We start from the raw sequence: 14248 nt of genomic DNA, 5'->3' as shown, positions 1-14248 counted from the left end.
ATGAATATACACACTAGGTATAGCCTTGGTAAAGGACACCTTGAAAGGCTACAGTAAAAGGCTAGTGTAGGTTTTCGGTGTGTTTGTTGAGGGCAGTGGGGACAGGGTACTTTGTCTTTGTTTTGGACTCATGAATGCCTTTGGGAAATTTTAGGAATTTAAAAACAGTGAGAATGTCCCGTTGTGAGATAAGGGACTGACAGAACCAATGCTAGGCGACCGTTAAACACTGTATTGATATTTTGTCTTTTTTTTTTTTTTCAGAGCTGAGGACCGAACCCAGGGCCTTGTGCTTGCTAGGCAAGCGCTCTACCACTGAGCTAAATCCCCAACCCCAAACACTGTATTGAAACCCTGCACAAACAGGCACATGTGACTTTCTTCCATGGAACAACGAATGCTATTTACCCTCACTAGGAAGTCATGTCCCTTAGCACAACATCCAATGTCCTTTGTAATCAAGCCTGGACTTGTATCCTAGAATCCCATTTCTCACTTCTCCACTCCTTCTGCTCTCAGATGTTTGTGGCCCCTTGAAAACATCAGAGAGTTTCCAGCTTTGTGTCCTTCAGGGGTTCTCCCTGGCTACAGTGTACCTCAAGTGGTAGTGGGGCCACTTTAGCATGACTGTTCACTCTGCTGATTTGTTCTACAAGCTCCTTGATAAAGGGATAGCAAGCATCAACGCCTGGAAAAATGACATTTGTAACTAAGGGTCAGAGCTGCATTCATCATGTCCGCCATGCATTTAACTTCTACAGTTTCAACATCCATGGGCCATCTCAACTGAGTTCATCTAATTCTGGGGTAAAACTTCTAAAGGACTCTATCAAAATATTTCCTAATTCTCTAGTAAAATGAAAGACCATTTCTGGCTTCCCAGAATAACGGGCATGGTCTGAGAAGAGAATTATGGGGTGCACTGTTTGCTTTAAAGGTAACTAATAAAAATCTAAGGCTATAAAAGTACTAGAATCCAGGGTACCATTTATTTATGAGGAGGTAAAGGAACACAATTTCTTCTTTTCCAGACACAGTCTCACTATATATAGACCAGGCTGGTTCTGTGGTCACAGAGCTCTACCTGCCTCTTCCTCTCAGTGGTAAGGACTAAAGGCCCATGTCACCTTACATGGTGGGAACACAATTTCTATACTGGGCATCACTATAGATACAACTTCTGTCTTTTATCTCATCTGTCCCCACAACCACCCCAGTAGGAAGCTATCAATGTGCCTGTTTCACAGATCAAGAAACACAAAGAGGATCACAAGCAGCCTCACTTACACTGTTAGCCCTGCTGGCTACATATAAACCACCTACTTCTTTCGGATCAAGCTGCAGAGAGGACTTTATTAGGTCTCGGAGTGCAGTTAGCTGTTTCTTCTCTTCATCTTGGGTTTGCTTTATCTGGGAAAGAAAAAAAAATCATACTTGTTACTTACTCATTTTTAAAAACAAAGCTATTTATCCAAACATACCACTTAATTAATTCAATTTCATAGATGCAGTCAGTACCTTTCCCTATTAGTGCTCATACTGCCTTGTTTTTAATGTGTGAGGCAGAGGCCAATCCTGAGAAAGTACTGAGGTTTAGAAGTAGCAAATCATGTACCAGGCGTTTTTATTAAATCATAGTGACCCAAAAAGCCCTAAATCCCCATATTAGACAAGGCTAAGAAATAATGCTAAGATCATTTGTTTCTGGCTTTTGAAAGGATGGGTCAAAAGACTATGACAATAAAATTAAATGGGCCAGAAGAGAATTATATGAATGACTGAGAAACCAATGGCCAGACCACCCAACAAAGTTTACAAAGAACCACATGAGGACCAGGATTGCTACTGCTTATTCTTAATCACTTGGGAGTTAATTGTCACTGATCCATGCTCACTAACTAAAAGAAAGTTAAATTAGCCAAAACACATAGGTATGTTTGTTAAAAGGCTGCATTCATTATCTGAAATGCTTGGAAGCAGTACTGTTTCATATTTTCTTGCATTTGGGAATATTTGCACATATATAATAAGATCTCTCAAGGGTGGGGCCAAAGTCTTAATATATAATCGACTTGTTTCACATAGCCTTAAAAAAAGCAGGCTAAAGACAATATCCTACCATATATAGTTTCTGACATACATGTGCACAACTCTATTTTGACTGCAATGTGGTCATATGTGGAATTCTCTTTTTACACTTTCATGCCAGATGGTCCTCCGAGTTTCAGATTTTAGAGCATTTTTCATCAGGCATACCTAATCTGTTACTTGTAACTCTAAAATCTTTTCTAAAAGTATGTACTCATATCCTAATATATTTTCTTTTAATATTCATCAGCCAAGTTATTTACAAGTAATAATTATACCATCACTATGTATACATTCCTCTTCCCTTCTGAAAAGTTTAATTTCTGATTTCTTATACACTTCTCCCTACTCTTCATAGCCTCCAAAGGTCCGCTGCTAAAAGAAAGGCTTGCCAGCCAGGTTTATACTGACATATCACTGGCCTCTTCTGCTTAATACCCTTCTGATGGATATCAAATATACTGATGCTTATTACAAGTTCAATGCACATGCTGCATAGAGAACTTACATTATACAAGTCAGCAGCCAGCTTTTCTATGTACTGTTTCAGTTTATCAGCTGTTTTCAAGCCATCCTGAAAGAAACTATAATGGAAAACAACAGTGACTTACGAGTACTACAAAGAAGGAACAGAATTACGTGCGAAACCCGAGAACTCTTCCTATCTCCCTGCACCCTCTCCCAGCAGTTTACACAAAATAAACATAAAACTAAGTTCAGCACTTATATAGAGATGTACTAACAAACAAATTATGGCTACTATTTGAAATCCATTAGTAGAGATCACAGTCAGGCCAAATAACACTTACAGTCCTAACTGATTTCACATGTATTCTCACGCATACATATATCACTTCCTTGTGGCTGGGCCATGTTTGAATCAAAGAGAGAAAGAATGTGGTGATATATTGTGTACCCTAATAAACTTAGCTGGGGATCAGAGGTCAGAGCCAGCCATTAGATTAGACATAGAGGCCAGACAGTGGGGGCACATACCCTTAATCCTATCACTTGGGAGGCTCTGTGAGTTCAAGGCTACACTGGGAACAGAGTCAGGCAGCTGTGGCACACACCTTTAATCCTAGCACTTGAGATGTCATGCCTTTGCTTGGAAAGCACACACACACACACACACACACACACACACACACACACACACACGCCTTTAATCCCAGGAAATGACATGGCTGGGTGGAGAATGGTATATATAATATATAATGGTAAGGCGTGAGGAGACAGGAAGAAGCATCAGTCCAATTGAGACCCTCGGGGTGAGGACTCAGAGGCTTTCAGTCTGAGGATTCGTGGAAACAGGATTGGCTGAGGAGTTGGCGAGGTGAGGTTAGCTATGGCTTGTTCTGTTTCTCCAATATTTCAGTTTTCACCCCAATATCTGGCTCCCGTTTTTTTTTTGTTTTTTTTTAATAAGACCTTTAAAGATCCATGTTACAAAAGACAAACTAGCCCCTGACATATAGAAGTCCAACTGGCCACTAGAAGTTGAGGCAAAAAGCCAACATGTGCTAAGCTCACAGGGTTTCAGTGGCACCAAGGGTTTGGAAAGCTGCAGTCTATACCATATAAATGACAAAGGTGCATTACTTGTCATTTTTCCAATGATAACAAGAGCTGAGAACTGAAGAGCCTTCGCTACAAGCCGAGAACTGTCACAAACACATTTCACAAGTGGTTCCGTTGGCTTGACACTCACGATCAAGCTTCCTCTCCATTCTGTAGAAAATGCACAGCAAGATTCATACCTTACTCTCTACACACAGTGGTGGGATTCAGATCCAGAACTGCCTGATACCAAGTTCATTCTCACAGCTAAAAATGAAGTAAGTTGTTTTTTTTTAAAAAAAAAAAAAAAGATTTATTTATTATGTATACAGAAGAGGGCGCCAGATCTCATTACAGATGGTTGTGAGCCACCATGTGGTTGCTGGGAATTGAACTCGGGACCTCTGGAAGAGCAGTCGGTGTTCTTAACCTCTGAGCCGTCTCTCCAGCCCCATGAAGTAAGTTTTCTTTCTTTCTTTTTTAATTCATCTATTTATTTTACATCCCAACTGCAGCCTCCCCTCCATTCCGCCCCACCCCCACCCCCTCGTGCTCCCCATAAGTTACCCACTCCTCTCTCCATCCAGGAAAGGGCAGGTCTCTCATGAGTATCAATAAAACATGGCATATCAAGTTGCAGTAAGACCAAGCACCTTCCCATGTATTAAGGCTGGGCAAAGTGACCCAATATGAGAAGTAGGGTCCCAAAAGCCAGTAAAAGAGTTGGAGACAGCCCTTGTTCCTGATGTTAGGACTCCCACAAGAAGACCAAGCTATACAACTGTAAGATATATGCAGAGTGCCTAGGTCAGTCCCATGCAGGCTCCCTGGTTGTCAGTTCAGTCTCTGTGAGCTCTTGTGACCCCAGGTTAGTTGACTGTGTGAACCTTCCTGTGGTGTCCTTGACCCTTCTGGCTCCTACACTCTTCTCCTTCTCCACAGGATTCCCAAACTCTGCCCAATGCCTGGCTGTGGGCCTCTGCATCTGCCTCCATCAGTTACTGGATTACACTTCTTTGATGACAATTGAGCCATGTACAAATCTGGTCAAGGAGCAGGCCAGTTCAGGCTACAGCTGCTGCTAGTAGTCTAAGCTGGGGTCCTCCTCATAGACTCCTGGGAGATTCCCCTGGGCCAGGCTTCTGCCTGACCCCAAAATGCTCCCCAGCACTATTCCCCTCCCTGTCCCCTCCAATCTGATCACTCATGTTCCTATCCTCACTTGCCCTCACAGTCCACTCACGAAATCTCTTCTATTTCCCCTTCCCAGGGAGATTTGGGTGTCTTCCCATGAATCCTCCTTGTTACCTAGTCTCTCTGGGTTTGTAGATTGTAGCACAGTTATTCTTTATTTTACAGCTAATATCCACTTTTGAGTGAGTACATACGATGTTTGATGAAGTAAGTTCTTATCTTGGGCAAGTGAAGATAGTTCCTATCTTCCTTTGTGTGTGTGTGTGTGTGTGTGTGTGTGTGTGTGTTTCCTCAGGACCCTCACCTGTGGCTCAGGGCACTGGTGTTTGGAATTCTCATACTCTGCTGCCCTTTCTCTAAGTCATGCCTACCCCCAGTGGACTGCTTACCCACAGACTTTATCTGCCTTGTGGTCTCCCCATATGTGATGAGGATCAGCTCCCTGCCACACTACAGAGCTCTTAACACAATGGAGATGCTAAGAGGCTATGAAAGGAATTTTGAAATCCACTTTGGGATCCACACAAAGCCTCTCAGAGCCTGGTTTCCCACGCTCTAAGCCAAGCCCCTATTCCCTGCATCCTAGGCAATGGGCTGACTTTTTCTTCCATGTATATCCTATAACATTTAACACTCTAGAAAGTGCCACCCTATTTAACCACAAAGACGTTTCAACGATTCTGCAGAGAGCCACAGTACAGAGTGATGGACTGGACCCACTGCTGGAGATTTTAAAATTGTAGACACTGTGCACCATCTTCGGCTCATCATACACCCTGAAGTTAAAGACATCAGTTGCAGGTGTGGCTGCACCGCTGTCTAGCTTCTAGTTCATGTAGGCACTGTAGGAGTTTTTCCAGCTGCTGAAACAAGCAGTGGGGAGACTGGCTGTGGATCACAGTTGCTGCAGGTTCAAGTCCAGCAGCAGAGAAGGGGCACCGGGGCTCCGCTCTCTCGTCTTCTTCCACTCACGCCATGGTCAGTGACACCCACTTTCAGGGTAGATCTTCTTCCCTCAGTTAACTCTCTCTGGAAAGTCCCTCAAGACAAAGCTGGTGGCAGGAAGTGGGGGAATGGCTAATCCCTCAGGTGATTCAACATCTGGTAAATTGATAATGTAGATTCACCACCCCAGGTAAACTCAACTAATTTAAGCTGTGTTTATTTTCTAAATTTAAAAAAATTAAGCCATGCTACTCTGTAATTTTTATTATATTTACAGTGCTGCATGACCACTATCCAACTCCAGAGGATTTCCATCACCCCAGGAAATCCCTTATCCCCTGACCATTCATCTGATACCTCTATGGGTTGCCCTTTCCTGACCATTTCACATACATGCAATCTGGAATGTGGTCTTCCATGTCTGGCTTCTTTCACTTGGCATAATGTCTTAAATGTTCATCTGTGTTGAAGTATGAATCAGCATTTCGTTCTTTTACACAGCTGAATAATACCCTACTGTATGGCTATCTCCCATTTGTTTAACATGATAGGTACACAAGTTTCCAAGTACTGTGAATAATAGTTATGTAATATTCATGCATGTACTTTTGTCTGAATACGTGGTTTTGGCTCTCCTGGGTATTTATCTAAGAGTTTTACAAGCAATTGTACTACTATCTTACACTCCTAACAGTGATGCACAGGTTTCCCGTCCATCATAGCCCCTCCAAGACTTTTCTACTTTTGGTATTTTAATGACAGCCGGCCCAGGGGGTATGAAATGGTCTCTCATTTCTGATTTTTATTTGTACCTCCATAATGATTAACGATGCTGAATATTTTATCATGTGATACTTGGCAAATTATGTATCTCCTTCAGAAAAAAATGGCTATACAAACTTCGTAGACAAAAAAAACTGGATTATACTTTGTTGTTGCATTCTTCGTACTTCTGTAGTCTCAGTCTGTATTAGGTAAGTGGTTCCCAGATGTTTTCTCCCATCTGGTGGGTTGTCTTCCCATTTTCCTATCAATACCCTTTTATAAACAGAGCTTTGAATTTTGATGACGGACTAACTTTCCCCTTGGTCCCTGTGGTTATGATGTCTATACTGACACATGTTTAAAAAAACAAATGCCACTATGGATACGTTTTGATCATCTCTGAATTAAAATGTCCTGACTCTGTGATATAAAAAAGAAATCACATGTGAAAACTGGTGAGTCCACACATCCTGTGCTGTACGTAAGTTCCTAGGAGCTGTTATTTTTTGAGTATAAACTGTATGATGAAAGACAGTAATGCTTGTAAATGCTCTTGCTTCTGCAAATCACAATAAATCCCGTGGTAAAAGGAGTGGGCGGTTTGTTTTGAAAGCAGGATGTTATTGGCAATGTTCATGTGTGAGTGAGTAGCAGTGTGGGTGAGCTGGAACAGGTAGAGACAGTTTGTCTCTGCTCCCTTTCCAATGCAAACACTGGATCCACACCGAGGTGCTGCAATTCCACAAAGTATCATGCAGCAGATTCCCTGGTGAGCACTGGCTGAGTCTACTGAAAACCATTTGGGAACTAGAGTGAGTGCTCAGAAGAAATCTTAACTAAAACTATGAGTAGAGAATGCTTTACAGGGCAACATCATGCATATTAAGGGTTTAAAGGGAATGACTGAGACAGCAGGAAGAATCTCTGAAAGAAAACCTCCCCAGCTATGATGTGGAGTTCCTGGATCCAACAATATAGCAACTTAGAGATGAACCCTACTGTCTGTCAATCCTGCCACCTGATGGCTCAGAACCTCACCTCCTAAGGAGCTTGTCCAGCGGGTCTATCCTTCTGTTGATCTCTCTCTCTGATTAGGGAACTCAAAGGCCAGCTGCCTTCCCAGACCCATCCCAAGTCCCATCATCTTCTTTCAGATATAACCACTGCCCTCCTCGGCTTTCTTGAAGGAGTCTCTCCTCTTGGTGCCCATGGCACAGGTCATTGAATGCCTTATGATTATCAGGATGCCTGATTTCCTGCACCAGACAAAGACCTCCAGGAAGCAGCTCTGTCTGCATCTAACTTCAGAACCTTACAAAACACCTGGCCTTTGGCAGGAGGCTAGGGAATGGTTATGAGGAGGGAAGCAGAAAAGAATAAAGGAATAAGGAGGGTCAGGCTGCAGCCATTTTAAATAATGCTGCTCTTTCACGTTACTCACAGAGGCTAATGTACATGCAGTTCACAAAGAACTTTATGTTCTGGGAAACTCTGCTTGTACACCTCAAACTCTTCTATCCAGACTTAGGGGAATTGAGAAAGCTCTCTAAAATCAGGTAAAATTAAATTTGCTGTTGAGAGCTGCATTTCAGAAGACTGAGAGATTAATTTATTTTGGTAAATTGGTTGTGAAGATAGTATGTTTCTAAAAAAAAAAAACTGAGTAAGATGAAAAATTCTACCTATAATTAAAGTCACAGTCACTGATTACTTACTTCAAAGTTGGTAACCGTCCACTATACCATAAAGGCAAAACTTAGGTCAGGTACTCAGATCCTCAGGTCAGACACACTTTACCTTATAAAGTGGAAATTTTCATATATTCTATTTATCAAGCACATATATACAAAGTCACTGAATTTACACTGAAAAAGTCAACCAATTTATATAAAGACTAATTTGGTCATCAAAAAGACTTTTGTAAAGAGAAACATCCTAACCATGACATATATCAACTATCCCACTGGTAACTACTCCAAATGCTTTATTTTACTTTACTCTCACATCCTCATGAAGATCCTGAGGTTGTGTTACAAGCTCTAAAACACCTATGTCAGATGACTCTGGTATTCAGTGAAGGGCCTGTTGCCCAGGAAGGATTTGAACCTGTCCATTAACCATCTCAAGTTTTGTGTTTTTTTCCTAAATGTGTCATTTGCACACAAAGGTCTTCCTAGCTGTGGTGGTGTGATAGGAGAGATCAAACGGAATTATGCATTTATTATTTTGAGAGTATTTTGTCTAGCTCAAATGCCCTTTATTTCATCCTGCTTATGAGAGCTGGCTGGGCTGCTTCAGAAAGGATCTTGTATTATCTTCTCTGTATATCCACCGGCTAACACAGACTCTAACGGCAACGGCATTCTCACACAAAGGCTCCAGAGGAACACTCACCCACGTTAGCCCAGCAAATAAAGAAGATGAATAATCAGACACAGTGCCATGAGCAGAATGAAATCAAACACACACAAGATGTCACAGTGTCGAGGAATGTTGGTCTCTTCGGACAGAACACTGTTTCACAGAAATCTGTCTAGAGTGCTAAGCATTCAAAACGCCCCAAGTAGTAAAATTTAGATAACGAACCCCCACCAAGGAACTGTGGGTGGGAATGAATGGTAAAAGTAACAGGGAAGATGACAAGGTGTAAGGGGAGGAGCGGTGTCAACAGAATGGTCTTGGTGACAACGGCTTATGCACAAGCTGTGGGGGAAGGCATTGCTTCGACTAGTCAAATAGTTGTCTATTGTGAGCTACTACTTTATATAAAATGCGGAGGAAGTAAGACAATAATACTGTTTCTCATTTATTTAGTTGAAGAAAATAACTGTCTTACTATAGATAGTCACTAAATGAAAGAAAATCAAGAGAAGGGCAATGAATGGAAGGAGCTGATTAGTAAGGGCTGGTGAACAACCACTGATAAGTAATGCCACACTTACTTGCACTGTGCGTGATAATACTTGATAAGGTTCTGCAGCAGGTCCACACCCTTTTTGGTCTTGATTTCATTAACTTTAATGAGATACTGTGGAAAGAAAGCAAGCAAGCAGAAATTTATGTTGGTGACTCTAGATGTAGCTCTCAAGCTCATGTGGGAGAACACCACTCTCAAACCTGCGTAAGGAGGTGAGCTTTGTTTAGGGAAGGCTGCTGGGACACAGTCAGGGTGCACAAACGCAATTAGCGTTAGCGTTTGCTAAGGTCTTATGATTAGTTTACTAGACAGGCAAGAAGGAAACTCAGCAAATGCACTCCATGAAAACTGATTGCTTCCCCTTGGTGCAGTGGATCTCAAACTTATATTCACACAGTCCTAAGAGATGGACTGTTCTCTGCAGAAAACCGGTGGAGCAGCAGCCTCTTCGAGAATGTTCTATAAGATAGTGAAACTTTAAACAAGGAGATAAATCAGAAGAAGAACTCTCTACTAAAAAAGAAGCAAGTATAAGGAAAGGTGTAGTTAACTACACAGCACTGGTTTTAATTTTATCAATGGACAAAATTCTCCATTGACACTGTGCTTCTAGCTCACTCAGTGTGATGTAAGTAAGAATTCATGATAGAAAAGGTCAAGGAGCCAAAGGTTTATGAGGAAGAAGAAGAAACACAAAAAGAAAAAGAAAAAAGAAAAAAAAAAGGAAATCCAGGAGAAAACCTTAAATTACACACACTCCTTTAGGACTCTGTAAGCTGGAAAGCATCTCGATTGCTCAAGTTGCTTTATAATGAGTGTGCAAGTCCAGGAAGGGGTACAGGTTTTGGTGGGAATTCAGTTTGAGAACCACGGCTCTAAGTTAGAGGCAGCATGCTTTTTACTGCATTTTCCCATGAGCTCAGACTTTCTTACTAGTACAACTTTCATTTAAACTTCCACTCAAGCTGGATTCATGCTTTAAAAAAAAACCCACATGCTCCAAAGTTGTAATAGTCACCAATGTTACCTCCCGCCAGGACTCCCTCCCCCAGTCACTCACAAGCAACATTAAAGTTCTCACCAATGAATCCTGTTTTGGCTTAAAGAGGTCCATAGGACCAAGGCTCAAAATATGAGACAACAGGGCAATGGCGGATCCCAAAGGGCTTGGAGAAAAAGGGAGATTAGAATCCTTAGGAAACAGTCCCTCCTCCAAGCATCAAACCTAGTGTCTGCTGACTGGCAGGGAGAGAGGCCGGGGTTGGGAAGGTCTGGTCTTACTTCACACATCTGGAGCTGGAAGAGGCGCCGTTCCTTCTCCATTTCTTCTGCAATCTCGGCTCCGGTTATCTCTGTGCGGATCATCCCGTGCTGTTTTGCATGCTCTCTTTTCTCCTTCTCAATTTTTGTACTGTAATTAAGACAGATGCCACTTGAAAAAAAAAAGATACCGTTGCACAACCCCAAGCGTGAACCTAAGTGCAAACTTGACCCTAGGCGATGATGTGCCAATGTGGGTCCATCAAATGCATCCCATGTACCATATTGGGAGTGGGGTGGGCTGTAATTATGGGGCAGATGTGTATGGGGTGTGCTGGGAATAAATTGGAACTCTTATTATCTCCCATTCAAAAACACCAATTTTTAACCGGGGGGGGGGGGGGGGGGGGGGGGGATGTAGCTTGGGGTAGCGTGCAAGACCCTGGGTTCAATCCTAGTGAAGCAAAGCAGTTTTTGAAAAAAAATGAACCACACTGATGCCTTTCCTTTAATCAAATCTGACAGTATTACAAAAGCGCTTTGAGGAAAACATCCACAAGTTCTTTTGTTTCTGTTCTAATTCTGCTGCTATTGTCGTCCACAGAAATGGCTGCGTTATGTAAACTTATGTTTACATAAGCTTTAGCACGGACATCTTTTCCTACCTACCGTCTGCCTGGTGTTACAAATCTCTCAGAGGAATAAGAATGAAGGAACTGGGTGTGGTGTCTCTTGTCATCCCAGCCCCTTAAAGATGGAGGCAGGAGGATCATGAGTTTGAAGCCTATCTGGGTCTCCAATCTCCTTAATCACTTACAAAAACCCCAGAGTCAACTGGTCTGGCTTCAGTGTCAAGTTATACTACTTAGTCTCTGGGTCAGCAGATCCAGTGTGCATGCCAGCTTAACAGTCCCTGGCTGCATGACCTTCCAACACTCCTTAGGTGTTCTAGACTTCAGTTTCCTGATAGAGTGAGAGGTGAACACTAATGGGTGGTGTGTGTGTGTGGGGGGTCATGCACGTAAAACACATTTTGGTGTAGACCCTGCTAGACAAAAGGGTATCAAAAATACCAGCTAGTACTGCTGTACTACATAGAAATGCACAGGGTTATGTAATAGTGTTGATAAAAAGAATATTGCACACATACATAGGCCTCAAACTTGGTAGTTCATAACAGCAATAGCACCTGTCACTCCAGACAATCAGCACAGGTAGTGCAACGTATTTTGGGTATTTAGTTTTTTGAGACATTAGGTAGCCCAGGATGGCCTGGAAATCACTAAGTCCAGGACTGCTCAGCCTCCAGAGGGATGGGATAATTGTGTGTGCCACTCTTAATTAGATCAGCACACCCACTTTGCAGCCCTGAAAAAGACAAACTAAATACCGTTACGAATACATTAGTTTCCCGGGGCTCAGTCCTGTCTCCACTTACTCCTTACGAAACTCATGACAACAACAACAAAACAACAACAGAACAGATCACGACTTACAACTTCGTCTCATAATCTTTCCAGGCTTTGTCAAATGGTTTCTTGAGATCCTTCGGAAAGAGAAAACAGGAAAATGAAAACCGTCATTCATCTTTCCTCAAATAAATAACTGAAAAAAAACATCTGAACAAAATCAACTTCCTTTATGGGGATCTGAAACCGCACTCGTATTGATTACGGGGAGAAGTCTGAGAGAGGCAGGTAGGGTGAGCGCGCCTGGTCCTAGCAAAGAAGCAGGACCCGGAGATTCTGAAATCTGGCCCACAAAAAAATCACACTGGTGGAGGCCAGACCAGCCAAGCTTCTCTCCCACCCACTGAGGAGCTACCGTAGTCTTCCTGAAAAGTGCCTAATCCAGTTCCCAGTCAATACCATTATGTGAAGGGATACACTTTTTTTAATGACCATTTTACGAGAATATTTATTTTACGCTGATACTGTTTAGAGATTTCTCAGATACAAGTACCACTCTGATTGTAGAGGTGGAAAAAAAGAACCTCAAGCAAACCCGATCCTTCTGAGTGAAGACAGGGAAGATACAGTTTCTGACCACTTACTCCTTTGACCCCCTTCAAGTCTCCTTTTAACAAGGAATCCAAGGTGAAGATCACATTGTGGCTCAGACCCTGGAGCTGGAAAATAAAAATAAAGAAAAGATGGGAGACAGTTAAAAAAAAAAAAAAAAAAAGAATGCACAATGAACGGTGAAACCCAGTCCTGTTGGCTCACGCACCCAGGGCTCGTGAAGAGCTGTATGTGTGTTGTGTGTCCATTGTGTGTACAATGCCATCCCTCTTGCTAGTGTAACTTCCCACACTGCAGCTGTAGAAATGAAGACAGAAGGGTGACCTGTGCACAATCACAACTTTAAGCAGAGGCCTACCATGCGGCCCCGGAGTGATGCTCTGAGATGCTGCTGTAGCACACACACACACACACACACACACACACACACACACACACACGGGTACAAAAGGCTACCACTTATTTCAGCACTTTCAGGGTAACGTCTACTCACACTGCAACTCTTGGCTTGACTTTTCTTCAGCTGTGTGTCAAGAATATAGAGGGAAGTATGTTAACTGGCTTTCAGTGTTTCCTTTTTGTACTCTTACAGCACACACTGTATGTGCAATTATATTTATCCTGTCTCCTGGATGAGATTAGATGCTCACGACAACAGGGACCTTGACTGTTCTGCTCACAGCTGTAGCCTCGGCTATTATTATTATTATTATTATTATTATTATTAGTATTAGTATTAGTATTAGTATTAGTATTAATTATTGACAGGTCTGGCTATGTAGCCCAGGCTGGCCTTGAATTCACACTCTTTCTGTCTCGGTTTCCTGTGTGCTAGGATTACATGTTCCTAGGTACGAGTCATTAACATTCAGCTAAAACAAATCTTTAAAGGTTTGGGGAACAGGTTTTCTACTGGACAGAGGAGTATAAAGAAGGAGGAGGTGGAGCTGCTGCCCAGCTGGAGGGAAGCAGCAGAGGAAACATAGAATGGTTTAAAATACAGCCAACATGACCCTGGTGATTCCCAGGCAGACCCGAGCTTACAGCGCTCTGCAGAGCCAAAGCATAGACACACTTTGGAAGTTTTCCTCCCATGTAAGTATGCATATTTATCGGACTGTCCACCCATGCATCCAGTCTTACTGAACAGTGAGGAGCCACACATTCTGCAGGCAGGAAGAGATGAGCAGCCCGCTCCTGAGGCCCCTCGTGGAGTTTCTTTCCACACTGGCAGCAGACATGCAGGGAGGGTAAAGAAGACTATGACGTGAGGACAGCCAATGCTGCCCGATGGCGTGGTGCCGACAAGTGTAGAGGGACTGTGTCCTACTGCCAGCTGCTGAAGATGGAGGGAGCCGACACACACACTCAGTGCCAGTTTACAGATACCTTGCGAGTGCTGAAAATGTGCTTTTAAAAAAAAAAAAATACTGTGGCCACCAGCTATGAGTCAGGCAGTGAGGGTCAGAAGGGCAGAGGAGAGAAGGCCTGTCCTTTG

The 14248-nt window shown here is 42.7% G+C and overlaps 1 protein-coding gene across 5 annotated transcripts in view; it reads right to left on the bottom strand.

Moving 5' to 3' along the window:
* Asap1 (ArfGAP with SH3 domain, ankyrin repeat and PH domain 1) overlaps window positions 1-14248 on the bottom strand; it is a 279840-nt gene that overhangs the window by 80023 nt on the left and 185569 nt on the right. For all 5 annotated transcript variants that reach the window (XM_059247916.1, XM_059247917.1, XM_059247920.1 and 2 more), the window contains exons 5-10: window positions 12783-12857; window positions 12226-12275; window positions 10751-10880; window positions 9495-9580; window positions 2597-2672; window positions 1324-1410 (exon numbers count right to left, since the gene is read on the bottom strand). In XM_059247916.1, the coding sequence (XP_059103899.1) occupies window positions 1324-1410; window positions 2597-2672; window positions 9495-9580; window positions 10751-10880; window positions 12226-12275; window positions 12783-12857 (504 nt within the window). The remainder of the gene's footprint in view (window positions 1-1323; window positions 1411-2596; window positions 2673-9494; window positions 9581-10750; window positions 10881-12225; window positions 12276-12782; window positions 12858-14248) is intronic.

Source organism: Peromyscus eremicus, chromosome 20 (assembly GCF_949786415.1).
Source record: "Peromyscus eremicus chromosome 20, PerEre_H2_v1, whole genome shotgun sequence".
Classification (NCBI taxonomy): Eukaryota; Metazoa; Chordata; class Mammalia; order Rodentia; family Cricetidae; genus Peromyscus; species Peromyscus eremicus.
The sequence above is the reverse complement of the archived record's forward strand: the minus strand, read 5'-3'. Positions and strand labels throughout refer to the sequence as shown.